Source organism: Zalophus californianus, chromosome 3 (assembly GCF_009762305.2).
Source record: "Zalophus californianus isolate mZalCal1 chromosome 3, mZalCal1.pri.v2, whole genome shotgun sequence".
Lineage (NCBI taxonomy): Eukaryota > Metazoa > Chordata > Mammalia > Carnivora > Otariidae > Zalophus > Zalophus californianus.
In genome coordinates, this window is record NC_045597.1 from 141789877 (window position 1) to 141814298 (window position 24422).

The 24422-nt window shown below is 38.6% G+C and overlaps 1 protein-coding gene across 3 annotated transcripts in view; it reads right to left on the reverse strand.

Annotated features, from left to right (window-relative positions):
* SESTD1 (SEC14 and spectrin domain containing 1) overlaps window positions 1–24422 on the reverse strand; it is a 139156-nt gene that overhangs the window by 20370 nt on the left and 94364 nt on the right. For all 3 annotated transcript variants that reach the window (XM_027589534.2, XM_027589533.2, XM_027589535.2), the window contains one exon: window positions 9018–9140. In XM_027589534.2, the coding sequence (XP_027445335.1) occupies window positions 9018–9140 (123 nt within the window). The remainder of the gene's footprint in view (window positions 1–9017; window positions 9141–24422) is intronic.

Here is a 24422-nt window from a genome sequence, read left to right on the forward strand (position 1 = left end):
GTTTCTCTGCCTACTGTATACCTACACCAGAGAAGCAACATGGCTGGATAACAACGATGCAAACAGCTGTCTTTTTAAAGTTATAGTACATATAAATATATAGACTCTCTCCACATAAAAATATATAAAGTCTATATAAATAACCTCAAATAGGCCTTCAGCAATCCTATTACGTTTCTCTAGTCAATTCATTTTCCCACTCTCTCATGATTATTGGCTTACTTCACTACTTAAATCTCCAACTCCCTTTCCCCCTCTTCATTCTCAGCCAAAAATCTAACTTAATTCAATAGGAAGCAATCAGAAGAGAACTCTCTCATCTTCTCACCAACAAATCTATGACCCTCCCTCTTTCTGCAGCCCTATGCTTTGCCCTCCCCACTAAAAGAGCAGATGAACTGTCCCCATTTCTCGGGCAGCCACGTCACTTGCGCTATCTCTGTGCTCTGTTGCCTACACAAGGCCTTGCCCTTGCACTTATCTTCTCCCTCGCATCATCAATTCATTCTTTTCAATTGGATTATTTCCACCAGCATACAAATAAGCTGCAGTATCTTATATTAAAAAACAAAATATACACTTAAGATGTGTATTTTATGTAATATATATTACTATATATAAATTAAACTTCAATTAAAAAAAAAAAACTCAAGACCAAGACCATCCCTTAAAGGAGTACCCTATACAAATTCTATCTTCTATTCCCCATTCTCTTTTTAACCCATTCTAATCAGGATTTTGTCTTTCCTGCTCTTAGCAAATTCTCAGTCTTTACCTTATTTGGGCCTTTCAGTTGCATTTCACAAAGGTAACCACTTCCTCCTTGAAATGCCTTTTTCTATTCTTCCCTCAAACACAACAGCTCTGCTGGCCCTCCTTCTGCTTCTTGACCTCTAAATTTAGTAGGAGTGACCTGGTGCTCAGCTTTCCAAAGGCTCTTTTCTTCTGAATCAATACTCTTTGGGCTTGGATGAGTTCATCTAGTCTCATGCCTTTAAATAATATCTATATGCTGATAATTCCCACATTAATATCCTCACCTTGTCCCCTTCCCTGAACCCAACAGTAATACCCAAGTGTCTACTCACTATCTCCACTTGGATGAGTATTAGACATCTAAAATTTAACCTGTCCCCAAAGCTACTAATTCTGTAGCTCCCAAGCTGCTTCTCTCCCAGTCTTCCCCAACTTAAGAGTGGCTAAAGCCAAACACCTGATTTTTCCAAGAGTGAGTCTTCCTGGCTCAACCTCAGGAATCTGACAACTTCTCATTACATCTACTGCCTTCATTCTATTAGTCTCCTGTCTTCCTGTTTTGCTGTTTGTCCCTAGTCCTTATTTTCCATATGGTAGCCAGAGACCTTTTAAAAACATAAATGTGCTCTGCTCAAAAATCCCTCCAATGATTTCATGTAACATTTAAAATAAATGTCAAGGGGTGCCTGGGTGGCTCAGTCAGTTAAGCATCTGCCTTCAGCTCAGGTCATGATCCCAGGGTCCTGGGATCGAGCCCCACGTTGGGTTCCCTGCTCATCGGGGAGTCTGCTTCTTCCCTCTGCCTGCCGCTCCCCCCAGCAGCTTGTGCTCTGTCTCTCCCTCTGACAAATAAAATTTTTTTAAAAAAAATAAATGTCAACTCCCTTTTGTGGGCTAAATGGACATGATTTGGCCCCTGACTCCCTCAGAAACATTGTTTTGTGTGACTCCTTACCTTGCTCACTGCACTGCAACACCACCAACATACCTGCTGTTTCTTTACAATGGCAAGTAAGCTCCAACCTGCAGTGTTTTTACTTCTGTGTCCTCAATCTGAGCTGCCTTTTGCTTGAATTACTCCTTCATATCAAGGTTTCTGATTAAATGTGATCTCCTCAGAGAGGCCTTTCCTAAAAGCCTTGCCTTACCTGCTCTCCACTCCCTCTTTCCCAATATGAATTTAAGTTCCATATTATAAGACAGTGGTAATATCCCAAGAGCCTAGAACAACATGTGACATTTAGTAGGTGCTCAGTTAACATGTACTGAATGAACATATAAAACACTTTATGTCAGACATTGTAGATTAGCTGACATTAAATTAAGTAGGTAACAGGTACTGCTCTAAATGTGTTCTACTTTTGTGCCCTGTACCTAAAACTTGGGTTTCTTTAATTTGTCATATTGTTTTATTGCTTGAACTACTATGAAATCTCTGAATATTATTATACAGACAATGTAGTCAGATGCAGAGAAAAGAACAATGGATGTGAAAGACGAACTCAAGGTCTTTTCTCCTTACAAAGGGTGTCATCTTCATTAAGTGACTTATCTCTCAGAACCTGTTTCTTTATAGCAGTTATTTTCAACTGGGGGCTATTTTGCTTCAGAGGGAACATTTTGCAACATCCAGAGACATTTTTGGCTGTCACAACTGGGAGGGCACAATGCTGATGCATCTAGTGGGCAGAGGCCAGTGATGCAGCTAAATTACCCTATAATGCACAGGACAGCCCCTACACCAAAGATCTATCTGGCCCAAAGTATCATAGGGCCAAGATTGAGAAACCCTGTTCTGTACAACAGTAATGATATTATCTGTCTTATCTATCTTATTGGTTATTGTATAAATTAATCACATAATACTATCTGTAAAATACTTTTGAAACCACAGAGTGATTATAAAGGTTAATGGAGATGGGTTTAAAGCAGAAAATACAACTTGAGAAAAATATCACAGTAGTGTTCTAAAATAGAAAGGGATTTCATAGTCTTCCCAAAGTACTTGTAAATTCAGTTAATGCTCTAAACAAATAGATCCGATTCTTTGAAGAAGTAACAGTCATGATTCAGAGAAAAATAGCAGACTAAAGGATTAGCATCCTGGGTCACTATGTTTTACAGTGAGGACTATCTATATCATATTACCAGGGGTGCTTACTAAAAATACCTAAGCTCCACCCCTGATCTACTAAATCAGGGTCTGTGGGCATATGGCTCTGCAACAGGCAGTTTAACAATCACTTCAGGTGACTCCTAGGACCACTAAGGTTTAAGAACAACCATCCTAGAGTTGATTTTTTCCTAATCTGAACCTATCTGTAAAATAAAGGCCCTAGTAACCAGGACAAGGATGCAAACAATTTAAGAACTAGTATTTTTCTTGAAATTAACACTTTAAATTAAAGAAACTCACATTAGGAACTGAGGTTGTCCTAAAGAAATAATCGGTCCCCCTGAGATGTCAGGGAAAAAAAATCTGGCATGCACAGAGACACACACACACACACTCTCTCTCTCTTCAAATTAATCAAAATGTTTCTTCCTAGGAAATAGGAGAATATAAAATTTATAGAACCTTAGGCGAACAGGCTGCATTCAGTTCAGTTTTGGCCATCCTGTGACCTACCTTTTACGAACATTTAACTGCACAGAAAAAAAAAATCAATTCCAAGACATGTAATTTAGAATTAGATGGTAGGTAAGATGAGCTTGAATGCTCACATACTAGGACAGAGGTAGTCATCAGGATTGACACTGGAATCATGCGGGAACTGGTGGTGATGCACAGCTGGTGAAGTAATGGGTATTTATGCTTAAACCAAGAAACAGGAATCTCAATCTAGGAGGAAAGAAACACTGCCAGCTCACTTAATTAAGGCTAGTATGTCCAATGAGATAGGTGATCATTCTTCATGTACGTCTGTTTCGCTGCTTACTACTGGGCACAACATAACAGTGTTCACTTTAAAGACCAAAAGTCAACATTGTGAGATGGGAGATACGAATGGAATCCTAAAGCTTCAGAGATTTATACTTCTGCACATTCCTATGATGTGTTTTTCCTAATAACACCTACCTCAACTCAAAAGATAAAATAAGATTACTGAACTAAAACACTTTAAAATGTATTTTAAGTATAATCATTTTCTTATACCTTGATATTTTTTGTTGTGCTTACCTCGTATTAAAAAAACAAACTTTTTGACACTCCTTGACAAAGAACTACAATTAGTAAGATTTTCATTTTCTGTATATTAATACTAAATATTCTAATAAATTTGGGTTTTTTAGTTTTATGAATTATGCTTTTATGAAGAATCTAAAATTTAATACTTGACAGAGTGATTTAATACAAAATGGTATGTTAATTTCTACCCCTATTAAGCAATCAATACACTAGAAATTTGTCATAACTTCATTAAGACCTGAACAACTCCAACATATGCTTTAAAGTGTTGACTCTTATTTACAAAGAGAAAAGAAAGCTTTTAATAAAATATTAGAACATCATAAGCTAATATACTCATCCTGCATCAACCTATTCTCAAGGTGACAATGTAGTGCCACCTACTGATTAAAACAATGCAATTCTCATTTGTAAACCTTGCAGAATGAAAAATTTCAAACTATTCAAAAGTGGAAAGAACAGTATAATGAACCCCTTGTGCCATCCATCTTCAGTAACTATCAACTCATGACCAATTCTGTTTCTTCTACATTCCCATCCAATTTGTCCCCACCTTCCAATTTTGAAACTAACATACATCATTTAAAGAAATGAAATCCGTAAGTCATCAATGTTTCTTTTCTTTGAGCACTATGTCCCTGAACGCAAACATCAATATATGTGCATATGTCCTCAAGTATTAAGAGAATAGGAATGAAAAAAATTCTGTTATCTTAAGCACATCCATGAAATTTAGCTTTCTCTGAGAGCGAGCTAGTAAGCGAGTGAGACAGACAAACTGACAGAGACAGAGAAAAATACAGAAAGGGAGAGAGAGAGAGAAATACAGAGATATAGAGAGGGGAAAAAGAATTTCATGAGTATGAAGAGACTGGTGTTTTAACACTTGTCCAGCTATCCAGTGATTGAAAAATGTTCCCTCTCAGTTTGTTCATGTATAAAAATAAGGTGATGGTTGGGGCGTCTGGGTGGCTCAGTCGTTAAGCGTCTGCCTTCGGCTCAGGTCATGATCTCAGGGTCCTGGGATCGAGCCCGGCATGGGGCTCCCTGCTCGGCAGGAAGCCTGCTTCTCCCTCTCCATCTGCCGCACCCCTGCTTGTGCAGTCTCTCTCTCTTGATCTCTCAAGTAAATAAAAAAAAATTTTTAAAAATAAGTAAAATAAACAGTTGTAAACTTTATCAATAAAAATACAAAAACAAAAATCTAAACACAAGAATCTCTATGTATACAATTTGTAATTTCATCCATACTATATGCAACATAAAATGTGCTTTTCTGTACCTCTGAAACAAATAATACATTATATGTTAAAAAAAAAAAGAATATAGCAGGAAGGGAAAAATGAAGGTGGGGAATTGGAGGGGGAGACGAACCATGAGACACTATGGACTCTGAGAAACAAACTGAGGGTTCTAGAGGGGAGGGGGTAGGGGAATGGGTTAGCCTGGTGATGGGTATTAAAGAGGGCACACACTGCATGGAGCACTGCATGTTATACGCAAACAACGAATCATGGAACACTACATCAAAAACTAATGATGTAATGTATGGGGATTAACATAACATAATAAAAAAAAAGATTTTAGTCCCTAATATCTGAGCTTATAAAAAAATAAAAATAAAAAAAATATGCTTTTCAATTCCTTCTGTGAACTTCTTTATAATAGGTATATAATCCAACTTCAAAGTATAATTACTCCTCTTGATATCTTTAAAAAATTGTAAAATATAGATAAATCCTGTCTTTAGGACCCTCATGTGTCACATATCTTTATTTAAAGGACTTCGGGGATACTTTCATAACTAAATCCTCTGGATAAAGTCTAGAATGTTTTATAGCAAATACTGTTTTCAAGAACCAAAAAGGGTGGGATGCCTGGGTGGCTCAGATGATTAAGTGTCTGCCTTCAGCTCAGGTCATGATCCCAGGGTCCTGGGACTGAGTCCCACCCACATCAGGGTCCTTGCTCAGTGTGGAGCCTGCTTCTCCCTCGGCCTCCACTCCCCTACTTGTGTATGCTTGTGTGCGTTCTCTCTCTCTCTCTCTCTCTCTCTCTCATTCTCTCTCTGACAAATAAATAAATACAATTAAAAAAAAAAAGAAGAACCAAAAAGGGTACAAATTATAGGATATAGTTATCCTATAGTAACATGCTCCAGAACAATCCACAGGGTTCAAGTAAGTTACAGTCAATATCAAAAATACCAACGGAATTAAGTTATTTAAAAAGTATCAGGTGCCTGGGTGGCTCAGTCGGTTGGGCGTCTGCCTTCGGCTCAGGTCATGATCCTGGAGTCCCGGGATCGAGTCCCACATCGGGCTCCCTGCTCAGCAGGGAGTCTGCTTCTCCCTCTGACCCTCCCCCCTCTCATGTGCTCTCTCTCAGATAAATAAATAAAATCTTAAAAAAAAAAAAAAAAAAGTACCAAGAGGGGCGCCTGGGTGGCTCAGTGGCTTAAACTCCAACTCTCGGTTTTGGTTCAGGTCATGATCTCAGGGTCATGAGATGGAGCCCTGTGGTAGGCTGAGCACGGAGTCTGCTTGAGGTCCTCTCCCTCTGCCCCCTCCGCCCTCCTTGTGTGACGTGTGCACGTGTTCTCTCTCAAATAAATAAAATCTTTAGAGATCTTTTTTAATTTTTTAATTTTTTTTAAGATTTTATTTATTTTTTGACAGAGAAAGACACAACGAGAGCAGGAACACAAGCAGGGGGAGTGGGAGAGGGAGAAGCAGGCTCCCCGTGGAGCAGGGAGCCCGATGGGGGGCTCGATCCCAGGACCCTGGGATCCTGACCTGAGCCGAAGGCAGACGCTTAACGACTGAGCCCCCCAGCGCCCCAAAATCTTTAAAGTTTTTAAAAATTCATTTGACACAGAGAGAGAGAAAGAGGCAGGCAGAGGGAGAGGGAGAAGCAGGCTCCCCACTGAGCAGAGCCTGACATGGGGCTCGATTCCAGGACCCTGGGATCATGACCTGAGCCAAAGGCAGACACTTAACCAACTGAGCCACCCAGGTGCCCCTTAAAATCTTAAAAAAAAATTCTCTCTCTCCTTTTCCCTCTGTCCCTCCCTTCCCTCTCTAAAAACATAAATAAAATTAAAATAAAAAAATAAGTACCAAGAACATTAAAAGATTATAACCTCAGAACAGGGGTTATAAATTAAATACAAATTATTCAGTTTTTTTTTTTAGCATAAAAGGAAAAAACATTATGTTGGACCCTGTGAAATGAATAAAATATACAGATTTTTTTTAAATTACAGGATTTCATTTTTAATCTCTTACAAGTACTGGGGTGCTCGGGTGACTCAGTCAGTTAAATACCCAACTCTTGATCTCGGCTCAGGTCATATCTCAGGGTTGTGAGATCAAGCAGCGCATGGGGCTCTGCAGTGGGCATGGAGCCTGCGTTAAGATTCTCTCTCCCTCTCCCTTTGCCCTTTTCCTTCCCTATCAATCAATCACTCTCTTACAAGTACTAATTAGGAAAATTGCAGGCAATATATGCACTATCTTTAGAAGATTCCAAATCCAAATCTTGTGAAACCTCTTCTATATTATTCTCTCAGCTATCTTAAAAGTCCTATAGAGTACAGTGTATATTTTATCTGCCAATACTGCAATTATTAAAGCTGATTTGGGGAAATTACAAAGAAAACAATATAAGGAACTAAACAGAATGGTATGTATTAAAGAGAAAAATAATGTCAGATATTGTTAAAATACATCTTTAGTAAAGAGTAAATGATACCTGGTCAACAATTCAAATTTATTCCTGAGAAAAGCAGATTCAACATTTATTCTTTAATCTCATTTAGTTAAAATATACATTTATTAATACCATCCAACTTTTAATTACCACTTCAACTGGGGAAGTTAAAGGGAAAAGAAAAAATTAGATGTTCACATAATCCATAAATCTCATCTGGGTCCAGAGTTTAAATTATTATTGATCAATTTTTTTCAGTTCTCTATTATTGTGCATTTAGATCCTAGTGATCAGGATGACGCATGTTATATTCATCCCTGAACACGTGATTTTTTTCCCCCCCAATTAACACATAAATCCAATCACAGTGTCTTCTGATCACTTGGTGTTTTTTTTTTTTTTTTTTTTTTTTGGAGGGGAAGGCTAGCTTCTTTTATTACTTATTTATGGGAAAGATGTTTTATTCTTCATATTATATGCAAGGTTGAATGCCGTGTGTGTGTGTGTGTGTGTGTGTATAAACTGATCAATTTTTTAAGCCAGATAATCTAAGGAGGTAGAAATTAATGAATTTGTTTCTTTTTCCACTTTTCTAGTCAACCTATTTAAATTATCATCAGAAATAATATGACTTGGGGGAGAAAAAGGATGAATGAATTGATCCACAAAGTGGATTATCACTTTCTCAATAATGAAGAGTTAACTTTAACAAAGCAAGAGCTTATCAACATATATCAACTTCCTCCAGATACAAGTTGCTAAATTTTAAGCCCTCTTGAACGATTATTATCTATAATCTGCCTATAGATTATTTTCTAATTTTATAACAGATTTGTTTGATCATCCCCTTCACAGTTACAAGTAGCAGCCCCTAAACACACAAAGAATGGAGAGATATCCTGCACCCTCTACACTCACTCTCCATCAGTTGTGATTAACGCAACAGTTCTGCAACTATTCTCAGGTGTTAATTGTACTATACAAGCCCTAATAAAGCAGGGACATCCCAGGCCTCCCTCTGAGGATTTAAGGATCATAATTTCTGTCTCAGGACTACAGACGAAGGTTCTATTTTTGTACTATCACTCTTTATTCTGTCATGGTAATTTTTAAAGTTTCACATGAATTTTATTTCTATAAAAATATGTAATTAAACTGTTTTGGAGCCAAAAGCAAAACCAAACTTCCAATAAATACATACTAAATGGTCAAAATGTACTTTATGGCCTTTAAATATTAAACATACTACACTTTATGTCCCTATACCAAAGTTTATAGCAACTTATCCCTTAGCACCCCACTCGCTACTCATTACGCACAGTAATAACAGCACTGTAACTTGTAGAGGAAAAGCACTCACACTGTGCTGGCTCTCAATCTCTTCATGTTTCTGCTGTAGGGCCTGGGAGGCCCGGATGGAGTCTCCAATCCCCCACTGGGCTCGTAGCTGTTCTGATCCAGGCCCTTCAAGCCAGTTCACAACCTATAAAAGTTGAGACCAAAATCTTAAAATAATCAAAAGTTCTTCAAACATTCACTGTTTTCTCCTCCCAAAGTTCCTCAAATATATTTTTTAGTTTTTAATTTTTATTTTTATTTACTTGACAGAGAGAGAGCATAAGCAGGGGAAGCAGCAGGCAGAGGGAGAAGCAGGCTCCCCGCTGAGCAGGGAGCCCAATGATATGGGGCCCAACGATGGGGCTCGATCTCAGGACCCCGGAACATGATTTGAGTTGAAGGCAGACGCTTAACCGACTGAGCCACCCAGGCACCCCAGTTCCTCAAGTATTTTTAATTTAAATTCTTTAAATTCTATTGTAAAGGCAATAAATGTTTCTTTTTGAACTACGTGGCTATAATCTGACAACTTTTCCAAAAGCAAAATTTGAAAGAATGTACACTGTAGCACCTTAGGCTTTCAGCTATCTGATCATCTGTCAGGCTAAAAGAAATCTGGAATGCTCCCATAAAAGAGGATTAAAAATTAACTTATGATGATAAGAAAATAAGAGAACTATAGGATTTTGCGTTGGAAGGGACATCGGAAATGACATTGGTCAAATTTCTTATCTAACACTTAAGAAAATTGAATTTCAGAGATTAACTGACTTGCCCAAGGTAATATAATCCAGTATTAAAAACCTAGGACTAAAAGCCATGTGTCCGGACTCCTAGTCAAATGTTCTTCTCAAAGTACTGATAAAACTAAACGAATTAAGTAATTAACTATTATGAATGCTACTTTTGTCACTTTAAAAATGACAAACTAACTGTAGAATTATACTATTGCAACACCCCCTAGGGGTCTTAGGATGAACTAAAACATGCAGACCCACAGACCATCTGAGGTCCCACTGGCACCACTCAGTAGGGTGTAAGGTGAGGAACTATGGTTTGCCAGAGCAGCACTGGGCATTTTTCTTCTGCCAGGTCTTTGAAGCAGTCTAACAGTTCAGGCATAAGGTGATGAGATCCATATGGGACAGATCTAGGGGAATTAGAATTAGGAATTCAACAGCAGATGTATGGTTATGCCCTAAATGTAAACTTAGGAAAGCTCCTAAGAAGTGAATGAGGGTGTGTCCGTAGAATACTACAACCCTGTGGATAGACAGGCTTAGCTCAGAATTTTATAACAAAGTATTACAGCCCCATGCTGAATTTCCGTTACTATCAGGTTAAAATATATTCCTCTAAAAATCTAATAGTTGGGGTGCCTAGGTGGATCAGTCATTAAGCGTCTGCCTTCGGCTCAGGTCATGGTCCCGGGGTCCTGGGATCGAGCCCCACATCGGGCTCCCTGTTCCGCGGAAAGTCTGCTTCTCCCTCTCCCACTCCCCCTGCTTGTGTTCCCTCTCTCGCTGCGTCTCTCTCTGTCAAATAAGTAAATAAGATCTTTAAAAAAAAAAAAAAGAAGGGCGCCTGGGTGGCTCAGTCGTTAAGCGTCTGCCTTCAGCTCAGGTCATGGTCCCAGGGTCCTGGGATCGAGCCCCACATCGGGCTCCCTGCTCTGCGGGAAGCCTGCTTCTCCCTCTCCCACTCCCACTGCTTGTGTTCCCTCTCTCGCTGTGTCTTTCTCTGTCAAATAAATAACATCTTTAAAATAAATAAACAAATAAAAATCTAATAGTTCACAGAATTTTTAATAGTTATATAAAAGTACCACACCATAGGGAAAAATCATGTGTATTTCTTTCAATTATTTTTTCACATGCATTGCACTTTCATGTTACTCCAGATTTAAGTGCTCCAGCCAATTCTTATGAGTACAAGCAATTTCTATCCTGTGTTTTTCACTTAACATTACACTATAAAACTATAATGATTTTCTATGTGGCTAGGTATAATTTACAATAGTTGCAAACCTCTTTTTTAAGAAAGCCGACCCTGCCCGCCTTCCTCCCACCCTATCTGTCTAACCAACTAATCAACCAACCTATATACATATATATATTCATAAATATACATATACTTTTGTATATATACAATAGCTACTATATATATGTACAATATATATATATACACACAAGCACATATATACAAATACACACACACACCATAAATGTAAACTTAGGATATATATAGAGACAGAAGTTCCTATGTAGTATTTTTTTTCTCTAATTCTGTATTGTTTTCCTAGGAAAGATTTTCAGTAGAGATCTTGAATTCAATGACAATGTAATGTTAGTATACATTATAAAATTGTTCCCTAAAACACCTTTTTCTATATGAACATCCGAGTAATGAAAGTTTTAACTGAGAATAACCTCTGTTTAGTATACAAACTGACTACTGCTTTTAAAAAACTTCCTCCAAATTGAAAAACAGAAATCTCTCCAGGTATATTTTTAAATATTAGCAGATCAAATATATTGCAAATGTTTGCTTACTGAAATCTCATGTTCTTTGCCCACTTATTTTCTACTTTCTTAACTATTAATATATTCTCAGCTTCCACTTTCTCTTTACAAGGTTTTAATAATAGAGTGCAAAATCTTAAAAACAAAAAAAATGTCAAAGTATTATTTTGGATTCACTGGAATAGACTTAAGTGCTTTAATTTTCTTGGCTAAACTGTTTTCACAGTCCGAAGTTCATCTGCAACCCCTTGTTGTCAAGTGCTCTTTGGAATACAAGGGTTGGCTCCTCAACATCCCTACTCTTCCCCTATAATCTTTTGTATTAGCTATCTTTGGAGGGGCAGAGTAGTAGAATCCTGTTTCTGTTAGTCTGTGGAAAGTATCACTTTCACAATCATGAGAAAGCACTGGGCATGAGTCCCAATTCCAAATTCTGGTTCTGCTCCTACCAGTTCAAAGACTTTGGTCTGTCCATCTTTAAAATGGTATCAATGCTACCTACCATACAAAGGTGCTGTGAGGATTATACCGGTCATTATATGTAAGACACTTAGCACAGTAGATAAATATTAGTATTTGTTAGCCTCTTTGCTTTTCCTACTTTTCTGAAGAAAAAAGTATAACTCCTGTCTATTCACTCTATTAAGTTTTTCATTTTAATTCCAGTATAGTTAACATGCAGTGTTATATTAGTTTCAAGTGTACAATATAGTGATTCAACAATTCTATACATTATTCACTGCTCATCATGGTAAGTGTACCCCTTAATTCCCACCACCTTTTTCACTCCCCCACCCACCTCTGGTAACCATCAGTTTTGTTCTCTACAGTTAAAAGTCTGTTTCTTGACTTGCTTTTTTCTCCTTTGGTCATTTGTTTTGTTTCTTAAATTCCACATACCAGTGAAATCATATGGTATTTGTCTTTCTCTGACTGACTTATTTCGCTTAGCATTATACTCTCTAGCTCCACCCATGTCATTGCAAATGGCAAGAGTTCATTCTTTTTGATGGATGAGTATTATATTGTGTATATCTATAAACCACACCTTTATACATTCATCAGTTGATGTACATTTGGGCTCTTGTAAATAAAGCTGTAATCAACATAGGTGTGTATATATCGCTTTGAATTAGCATTTGCATATTCTTTGGATAAATACCCAGGAGTATGATTGTTGGACCATAGGGGTTCCTGATCTTAGGGTAAAAGCACACATACTTGAGTAAGATGTTGGTTGTGGGTTTTTAGTATGTGGCCTTCATTATGTTAAGGTATATTCCCTCTAGACCTACTTTGTTGAGGATTTTTATCATGAATGGATGTTGTACTTTGTCAAATGCTTTTTCTGCATCTACTGAAATGACCATTTGGTTTTCATCCTTTCTCTTACTGATGTGTGTCCATTCACTCTGCATAAAGTTTCTCACATCTGCATTTTACAGTAAGATCCCTGGGTTTCTTAAGGAAGTCTCGGAACTGTTTTAACATATTTTAAAATGGAAATAAAAAGTGAGGGCTCCTGGGTGGCTCAGTCAGTTAAGCATCTGCCTTTGGCTCAGGTTGTGATCTCGGGATCCTGGAATTGAGTCCCTTCTCGCTCAGTGGGGAATCTCCTTCTCCCTCTCCCTCTGCCCCACCTTGGCTCATACTTTCTCTCTCTTTCTCTCTCTGTCTCTCAAATAAATAAAATCTTTGGGGGGAAAAATGGAAATAAAAAGTATAAGTTTAAGGAAGCTTATGTAAACATTTTGAAATCATTTTCCATTTCCTTTATGGAACTCAAGTCTCATTTATTGCTATTTATTACGAATACAGATATAAAGACAAATATACAATGGCTTTTAAGTATTTTATTTCTTTTAAAGATTTACTGATTTACATACTTGAGAGACAGAGCACAGCAGTGTGCAGGGGAGGAGCAGAGGGTGAGGGAGAGAAAGTCTTAAGCAGACTCTGGCTTAACATGGAGCCCGACATCTCACAACCCTGAGGTCACAAGCTGAGCAGAAAACCAAGAGTCAGACACTTAACGGACTGCACCACCAGGCGCACCAGCTTTTAAGTATTTTAAATAATATAAATTTCACTAGAAATATCTAAATTCTAAAACTAAGGATGGAATAAAAGCATCTCAAAAGTTTTTAACTAATTAATATCATATTATGTTATATTTTATTTTTTAAAACCTAAAATATTATTTAAACATTTAAGCTTTGACTTCAGAATATTCTACAAACAAAAGAAGCAGGTTAATATAAATCATGATACCTGGGGAAAAAAAACTCATTAGCATGGAACTTTCAATGAGCCATAAATTTAAAAAATAAATTTTCAATAAAGCAAAGACATACTCTTGGTGCAAAAAACCAGTTTCATAGTCAAGTACACATACAGTTTTAATGTATGCTGAAAGTAATTTTTCTTAGTGTGCAACATCAGTAATGTAGACACAGTAAATGTATGACTATTTCTAATAAAAATGATGCAAATTGAAGCTGACGCCCCAGTAAACAAGTCTATTTAAATGCATTAATGATGATAGTTTGCCAAACTAGGTTATAAAACTTAATTTTAATCAGGACATCTTGCTCAGTCAATGTGAATATTAACTTACTGCAAAAGCAGTTTCGTGCCCAATCCATATCAATGTGACCCCTCAAATGGCTACATTTATATGCAAAAAGTATAACCTTGGAGATGTGCTCTTAAAATCTACCATGACAAATATCTATAGAGGCCAAAAATGCATGTGACTATACAACATACCTAGCCAGGCTGATTCCTAAAGACTTCATGAGAGAATACCTGGAAGAATGTGGGGTCAAACTAGGCAAAAGGGCATGTTAAGCAAATGTCAAGCGTCTGACCTGAAGAAAGAATTGGGGCAACTGGAAGCACAGCCTCCAGCTGTATCCTTACTCAACTCAGAGTGTATCCTATTTTGCATCTATGATTCCTTTGTACAAAGGCAGAAAAGCACATGGATGATTCTAGAAATAACATCTGTAATGCTGGCTGTAATTACTGCCACAGTAAATAATGAAAATAATGACAGCATATTTCAAAGAAGTAGCATTGTCTCCCACCTAGAAGTCCATGAAAATCTAATTTTTAAATGTAACAGCAGCAGCATGGAGAACCTCTGCATACCACATGAACTCTAATGCCACTGATTTAAACTGGGAATAAATGGGAAATAAATGATAATTTTAATGGTTATTACTTATCATATAGCTTATCTATTAGAGCTATTGATTTCTTTTCTTTTTTAAAGATTTATTTCTTTGAGAGAAAGAGAGAGAAAATGCGAGCAGAGAGCAGGAGCAGATGGAGAAGGAGAGAGAATCCTCAAGAAGACTCCCCACTGAGCAGAGAGCCCAACTCGGGGCTCTATCCCAGGATCCTGGGATCATGACCTGAGCCAAAATCAAGCGTCAGATGCCTAACTGACTGAGCCACCCAGATGCCCCTGATTTCTCTTTCATTATGCTTTCAGTGATAAGACAGTAAAGAAGAAATTTGGAAAAATTCAGTTTTCACTAATTTAACGTAAGTCCTGATAGTCAACTTTATGATTATCTTTATATAAACAAGTTTTTTTCATTTTCCCCAAATTTGCAAGATTAAAGACAGTGCAGTTTATGCCCTGTGGATGCTGACATGATCAATACACATTTAGTATATAGCTAAATTTAAGTAATCATTCTGGCAAGGGAAAATAGATCTTTGCCTAAAATGTGACCTGTGAAAAAGAAAGGGCAGGAACCATTATTATATGATGAAGATTAATGTTCTAACCAACTAACGTGTAACACTCAAAGACAATGAATTTCAATAAAGGTTATTTGTTTTTAACAATAATCTTGTTACCATCATCAACATCATAAATATCATCATTATCATCTCCTTTCTCCTTTCTCTAGTTTCTTTATCCAACTGAGCTGGTCCATCATTTCAAAAATGCATTTGCCATTAACTCCTTTGCCACTTTTTTTTTTAACCATACTCACTGATCCCATGTTGCAAGGCACAAATGCTGGATGAATCCCATCACCCACATTCTCCATGCCTGCACTTCAACATCCAGCCATGAATTGATAAGGTCACACATGCCAGAAAGTTTCCACCATAAATCCAAGATCAACACTACCTAAAAATACAACTACATTTCTGTGGTATTTTACACGTCCGATCCCCACAAAGAAAACACTGAATCCTCTCTTAACTTTAACCTCATCTTCCTCAACCACCACCACCCACCTCACCCTCAAACCTGTACCACTAAGAAGATGACCTTTTCTCTTACTTTATAGAAAAAAAGAACACACCACATAGGAACCCCTTCATCTTCACGTCTGACTTACACATGGAGACACCTCTGGACACACCCTACCCATCATTCCTCCTGTTACGATGGAGTTCTCCCTGTTCCATGCTAACACTAATCCCTTCAACACTGTCCTTTGGAAGTGATTCACTTCCACCTTGTGAGGAACTTGATAGTACTAAATTTCCTTTCTCTCCTGTATATTCAACCCCTCCTTCCAAATAGATACTTCCCACTGGTCTTTAAACCTCTGAGAGTTTTCAATATTACTTTAAAAAGAAAAAGAGAACAAAATTATATCTGACCCCTGTTGTGGGCTGCTGTGTTGTCCTCCCCCAAATCCGTAGGTTGAAGTGCTAAGCCTCAGTACTTCAGAATGTAGTCCTATTTATCTGAAGATAGGGTCTTTCTTTTAAGAGGCAATTAGATTGAGGTTGAAAATAATAAATAAATTAATTAATTTTAAAAATGAGGTTGTTAGAGTGGACCATAATATGACTGGTGTCCTTAAAAGGAGAGGAAATGTGGACACAGAAAGGTACAGAGGAAAGATACTGTAAAGATACAGAAATAAGATGGAGCATCAACAAGCCAAGAATCTGGGACAGATTCTTTCCTCAATGCCTTCAGAAGGAATCAACCTTGCTAACACCATAATCTTAGACTTCTGGCCTTCAAAACCATGGAAAAATAAGTTTCTGTTGTTTAAGCCACCCAGGCTATGGTACTTGATTACAGCAGCCTTAGCAAACTAATACCACCCTTTTCTGCCACTTCTAGGCATCACTATTTCTCATCTTTCCTTCAGAGACAAATTCTCAACGAGCTGTCTATACTCGGTGTCTCCTTCACCACACTTCAATGTCATTCCAAATTCACTCCAATATAATTCCAGCCCTGCCACTCTATGCTCAGTGACCTCGATCTTGTACATTCTAATGGACATGTTAAGTTATTCTCTTATTTGATCTTTCAGCAGCATTCTACAGGGTTCCCAACTCCATCCTGAAATGCTTCGCCTGGCTTCCATGACAAAGAACTCTTCACACTTTTCTCCTCAATCTCTGGCCAATCCTTCACTGTCTTCTTTTCAGGAGTATCCTCCTCTATCTTGTCATTAAATGCTAGAATTTCTCAAAGTTCAGTTAAAAAGCCCTCTTTTCACCTACTCTCAGGACTTTCCTTGGTCAATTCTCACCCACATCAATGCTTTTAATTGCCATTCATATATGATGTCACCAGCCCAGACTTCTCCGATTTCTGGACCTGTTTGGGACTACCCTTCCATATTTTCTCTTAGTGTCTCAAAGTCACCTCAAATTCAACATGTCTAAACAACATGCAGAAGAATGAAACTGGACCATTTTCTTACAGCAAACACAAAAATATAGTCAAAATGGATGAAAAACCTTAATGTGACCCAGGAAACCATCAAAATCCTAGAGGAGAACACAGGCAGAAACTTCTTTAACCTCAGACGTAGAAACTTCTTACTAGATACATCACCACAGGCAAGGAAACAAAAGCAAAAAAGAACTATTGGGACTTCATCAAGATAAAAGGCTTCTATGTGGCAAAGGAAACAACAAAACTAAAAGGTGGTCTACAGAATGGGAGAAGATATTTGCAAATAACATATCTGATAAAGGGTTAGTTCCCAAAATCTACAAAGAACTTATCAAACTCAATACCCAAAGAACAAATAATCCTATCAAGAAATGGGCAGAAGACATGAATAGGCACTTCTCCAAAAAAGACATTTAGATGGCTAACAGACACATGAAAAGACGCTCAACATCACTGATCATCAGGGAAATACAAATCAAAACCATGATGAGATACCATCTCACACCTGTCAGGATGGCTAAAATTAACAACACAAGAAACAACACGTGTTGGCAAGAATGCAGAGAAAGGGGAACCCCCTTGCACTGTTGGTGGGAATGCAAACTGGTGTAGCCACTCTGGAGTACAGTATGGAGGTTCCTCAAAAAGTTAAAAATAGAACAACCTTATGACCCAGCAACTGCCCTACTAGGTATTTACCCAAAGGATACAAACATAGTAATCTGAAGGGGTACATGCACCCCAATGTTTATAGCAGCACTATCAACAATAGCCAAACTATGAAGAGAGCCCAAATGTCCATCGACAGATGAATGGATAAAGACGATGTAGTATAGGGGTGCCTGGGTGGCTAAGTTCGGTTAAGTGTCTGCCTTTGGCTTAGACCATGATCCCAGGGCTCTCAGCAGGGAGTCTGTTTCTTCCTCTCCCTCCACCCCTCCCTGCTCCTACCCCACCGCCGCTTGTGTGCACTCTCTCTCTCTCTCTGCTCTCTGAAATAAAAATCTTAAAAAAAAGATGTGGTATGTGTATACACACACACACTGGAATATTACTCAGTCATCAAAAAGAATGAAATCTTCTCCTTTGCAATGACATGGATGGAACTAGAGTGTATTACGTTAAGTGAAAGAAGTCAGTCAGAGAAAAGTACCATATGATCTCACTCATATGTGGAATTTAAGAAACAAAACAGATGGGTGATCAGAGAGCAAGATGGTGAAGGAGTAGGAGACCTGGATTTCGTCTGCTCCCAGGAATTCAGCTGGATAGGGATCAAACCATTCTGAACACCTACGAACTCAAAAGGAGATCGAAGAAAAGAATAGCAACAACTCTCTGAACAGAAAAGCGACCACTTTCTGGAAGGTAGGACGTGCGGAGAAGTGAATCCGAGGCAATATTCAGGAGGATAGACGGTGAGGGAGGGGGTCTCCCTCGGCCGCTTCTGTCAAGTGATAGAGCCACGGAGCACAAAATTGGAACTTTCAGAAGTCTGCTCCGCTGAGGGACATCGCTCCAGTGACTAAGTGGGGGGGGGGGGGTGGAAACCTCACGGGACAGGGTGGTCTCAGGACCCATGGAGTCACAAAAAGACCGGGGGTACCTGAGTGCGGCAGAGCTCCTGGGTATCGGAGCGGGGAAGCCGGCTGCAGAGACGGAGCCAAGGCACGGGCTCTCAGCTCCGGGTTGCCATAAACCATGATCCATGGCACACTCTGGCCACTGCTCCTCTAGCAGGGACCCAACAAGCAGCAGATCTGAGGAGACTCCCTTTCCTCCCCCGGAGGAGCGGCGCGGGAGCGCACCGCAGGGATCTGCTGGGTTTGAAGACTCCACACCAGTCGGGTGCCTGAGATAGAAACACTGGGTCACCGGCCGGGTGAGCACGGAGGGTGGCCGGAGACCGGGCAGATGGGAATGACCAACTGATTTTCTCTGGGGGCTCACTGAGGAAGGGGGCCCCGAGTTCTCGGCTCCTCCAGGGTGGAGATTGGGAGGCCGCCATTTCCACTCTCGTCCTCCAAAGCTGTACCGAAAGCTTGCAGGAAACAAAAGCTCCCCAGAGCAAACCCGAGCAAATTACTTAGCCCGGACCAGCAAGGGTGGGGCAATTCTGCCTCCGGCAAAGGTATTTGGAAACCACGACAACAGGCCCCTTCTCCAGAAGGTCAGCAAGAATAGCCAGCCAAGACCAAGTTTACCAATCAATGAAAAGGGCAGAACTCCAGGGATACGGGAATACTGCACATAGAATTCACGGCTTTTTTACCATGATTCTTTAGTCTTTCAAAGTTAATTTTTTTAATTTTTTTTATTTTTCTTTTCCCTTTTTCAAACATCTTATCAATCCCTTTATTAAAAAAGTTTTATTTTTCATTTTTAGAGTCATATTCTATCCCTTCATAGTAGTTACCCTTATTTTTGGCATATACATATATATAAGTTGTTCTCTCTTTAAAATTTTGAGATACAATTTCTTCTAACAGATCAAAATATACCCTAAATCTCTAGTGTATGGCTTTGTTCTAGTCTCCTGCCTGATCACATTCTCTTCTTTTTTTTCTTAAATCCTCTTCTTTCTTTTTTCAAACAACTTCTTATCAATTCCTTTTATAAAATTTTTTATAGTTTTCATCTTTACAGTCACATTCCATCCCTTCATCGTATTAACTCTTATTTTGGTACATATATAAGTTTTTCTTTCTTTAAAATTTTGGGAGGCACTTTTTTCTAACAGACCAAAATACACCCAAAATCTAGTGTGTGGCACTGATCTATGCAGCAGCCTGATCATATTTGATCATATTCTGTTTTTTTTGTTTTGTTCTGGTTTTGTTTTTTATCTTTTTCTTTTTTCTCTTTCTTTTTTCTTTCTTCCCCTTTCTTTTCCCCTGGTTTCAGGTCTTTTCTGATTTGTTTACAGTACGCTTTCTGGGGACGTTCTTACCCTGTTAGCAGTTTGTTCTCTCATTCATCTATTCTCCTTTAGACAAAATGACAAGACGGAAAAAATCACCTCAACAAAAAGAACAAGAGGTAGTACCGACTGCCAGGAACCTACTCAATATGGACATTAGTAAAATGTCGGACCTAGAGTTCAGAATCATGATTTTAAAGATACTAGCTGGGCTTGAAAAAAGCATGGAAGTTATTAGAGAAACCATTCCTGGAGAAATAAAAGAACTAAAATCTAACCAAGTAGAAATCAAAAAGGCTATTAATGAGGTGCAATAAAAAATGGGGGCACTAACTGCTAGGATAAATGAGGCAGAAGAGAGAATTAGCGATACAGAAGACCAAATGATGGAAAATAAAGAAGCTGAGAAAAAGAGAGATAAACAAATACTGGATCACGAGGGCAAATTTCAAGAGATAAGCAATATGATAAGACGAAACATTAGAATAATTGGGATCCCAGAAGAAGGAGAGAGAGGGGCAGAAGGTATATTGGAGCAAATTATAACAAAGAACTTCCCTCATGTGGGGAAGGAAACAGGCATCAAAATCCAGGAGGCACAGAGAACCCCTCTCAAAATCAATAAAAATAGGTCAACACCCCAACATCTAAAAGTAAAACTTACGAGTCTCAGAGACAAAGAGAAAATCCTGAAAGCAGCTCGGGAGAAGAGATATGTAACCTATAATGGTAGAAACATTAGACTGGCAACAGACCTATCCACAGAGACCTGGCAGGCCAGAAAGGACTGACATGATATATTCAGATCACTAAATGAGAAAAATATGCAGCCAAGAATACTATATCCAGCTAGGCTGTCATTGAAAATTGAAGGAGAGATAAAAAGCTTCCAGGACAAACAAAAACTAAAGGAATTTGCAAACATGAAACCAGCCCTACAAGAAATATTGAAAGGGGTCCTCTAAGCAAAAAGAGAGCCTAAAAGCAGCATAAACCAGAAAGGAACACAGACAATATACAATAACGGTCACCTTAGAGGCAATACAATGGCACTAAATTCATATCTTTCAATATTTACCCTGAGTGTAAATGGGATAAATGTCCCAATCAAAAGACACAGGCTATCAGAATGGATTTAAAAACAAGACCCATCGATATCCTGTCTGCAAGAGACCCATTTTAGACCCAAAGACATCCCCAGATTGAAAGTGAGGGGGTGGAAAACCATTTACCATGCTAGTGGACACCAAAAGGAAGCTGGGGTGGCAATCCTTATATCATACAAATTAGATTTTAAACCAAAGACTGTAATAAGAGATGAGGAAGGACACTATATCCTACTTAAAGGGTCTATCCAACAAGAAGATCTATCAATTTTAAATATCTATGCCTCTAACACGGGAGCAGCCAATTATATAAGCCAATTAATAACAAAAGCAAAGAAACACACTGACAAAAATACAATAAGAGTGGGGGGCTTTAACACCCCCTGACTGAAATGGACAGATCATCTAAGCAAAGGATCAACAAGGAAATAAAGACTTTAAATGACACACTGGACTAAATGGACTTCACATATTCAGAAGAGTCCATCCCAAAGCAACAGAATACACATTCTTCTCTAGTGCCCATGGAACATTCAACAGAATAGATCACATCCTAGGTCACAAATCAGGTCTCAACCGGTACCAAAAGATTGGGATTATTCCCTGCATATTTTCAGACCACAGTGCTTTGAAACTAGAACTCAATCACAAGAGGAAAGTCGGAAAGAACTCAAATACATGGAGGCTAAAGAGCATCCTACTAAAGAATGAATGGGTCAACCAGGAAATTAAAGAAGAATTAAAAAAATTCCTGGAAACCAATGAAAATGAAAACACAACTGTTCAAAAGTCTTTGGGATACAGCAAAGGCAGTCCTGAGAGGAAAGTATATAGCAATACAACCCTTTCTTAAGAAACAAGAAAGGTTTCAAATACACAACCTAACCTTACATCTAAAGGAGCTAGAGAAAAAAAAGCAAATAAAGCCTAAACGCAGCAAAAGAGAAATAATAAAGATCAGCGCAGAAATCAATGAAATAGAAACCAAAAGAACAGTAAAACAGATCAACGAAACAAGGAGCTGGTTCTTTGAAAGAATTAACAAGACTGATAAACCCCTTGCCAGACTTATCAAAAGGAAAAGAGAAATGACCCAAATCAAGAATATCATGAAAGAGGAGCGATCACAACCAACACCAAAGAAATACAAACAATTATAAGAACATATTATGATCAACTATATGGCAGCAAAGTAGATAACCTGGAAGAAATGGATGCATGCCTAGAGATGTATCAACTACCAAAACTGAACCAGGACGAAATAGAAAACCTGAACAGACCGATAACCACTAAGGAAATTGAAGCAGTCATCAAAAATCTCCCAACAAACAAAGCCCAAGGCCAGATGGCTTCCCAGGGGAATTCTACCAAACATTTAAAGAAGAATTAATACCTATTCTTCTGAAACTGTTCCAAAAAATAGAAATAGAGGGAAAACTTCCAAACTCGTTTTATGAGGCCATAATTACCTTGATCCCCAAACCAGACAAAGACCCCCATCAAAAAGGAGAGTTACAGACCAATATCCTTGATGAACATGGATGCAAAAATTCTCACCAAAATACTAGCCAATAGGATCCAACAGTACATTAAAGGGATTATTCACCACGACCAAGTGGGATTTATCCCTGGGCTGCAAGGTTGGTTCAACATCCGTAAATCAATCAACGTGATACAATACATTAAAAAAAGAAAGAACAAGAATCATATGATCCTCTCAATAGATGCAGAAAAAGCATTTGACAAAGTACAGCATCCTTTCTTGATCAAAACTCTTCAGAGTATAGGGATAGAGGGTACCTACCTCAATATCATAAAAGCCAGCTATGAAAAACCTACAGTGAATATCATTCTCAATGGGGAAAAACTGAGAGCTTTCCCCCCTAAGGTCAGGAACGTGGCAGGGATGTCCACTATCACCACAGCTATTCAACATAGTATTAGAAGTCCTAGCCACAGCAATCAGACAACAAAAAGAAATCAAAGGCATCGAAATCAGCAAGGAAGAAGTCAAACTCTCACTGTTTGCAGATGATATGATACTGTATGTGGAAAACCCAAAAGACTCCACCTCAAAACTGCTAGAACTCATACAGGAATTCAGTAAAGTGGCAGGATATAAAATCAATGCACAGAAATCAGTGGCATTCCTATACACCAACAACAAGACAGAAGAGAGAGAAATTAAGGAGTCGATCCCATTTACAATTGCACCCAAAATCATAAGATACCTAGGAATAAATCTAACCAAAGAGGCAAAGGATCTGTACTCAGAAAACTATAAAATACTCATGAAAGAAATTGAGGAAGACACAAAGAAATGGAAAAACGTTCCATGCTCATGGATCGGAAGAACAAATACTGTGAAGATGTCAATGCTACCTAAAGCAATCTACACATTCAATACAATCCCCATCAAAATACCATCTACTTGGGGCGACTGGGTGGCTCAGTCGTTAAGCGTCTGCCTTCGGCTCAAGTCATGATCCCAGGGTCCTGTGATCGAGCCCTGTGTCGGGCTCCCTGCTCCGCGGGAAGCCTGCTTCTCCCTCTCCCACTCCCCCTGCTTGTGTTCCCTCTCTCGCTGTGTCTCTCTCTGTCAAATAAATAAAATTCTTAAAAAAATAAAAAAATACCATTCACTCTTTTCAAAGAAATGGGACAAATAATCCTTAAATTTGTATGGAACCAGAAAAGACCCTGAATAGCCAGAGGAATGTTGAAAAAGAAAAGCAAAGCTGGCAGCATCACAATTCTGGACTTCCAGCTCTGTTACAAAGCTGTCATCATCAAGATAGTATGGTACTGGCACAAAAACAGACACATGGATCAATGGAACAGAATCGAGAGGCCAGAAATGGACTCTCAACTCTATGGTCAACTAATTTTTGACAAAGCAGGTAAGAATGTCCAATGGAAAAGAGACAGTCTCTTCAACAAATGGTGTTGGAAAAATTGGACAGCCACATGTAGAAGAATGAAACTGGACCATTTCCTTACACCACACACAAAAATAGACTCCAAACGGATGAAAGACCTCAATGTGAGACAGGAGTCCATCAAAATCCTAAAGGAGAACACAGGCAGCAACCTCTTCGACCTCAGCCACAGCAACTTCTTCCTAGAAACATCGCCAAAGGCAAGGGAAGCCAGGGCAAAAATAACTATTGGGATTTCATCAAGATAAAAAGCTTTTGCACAG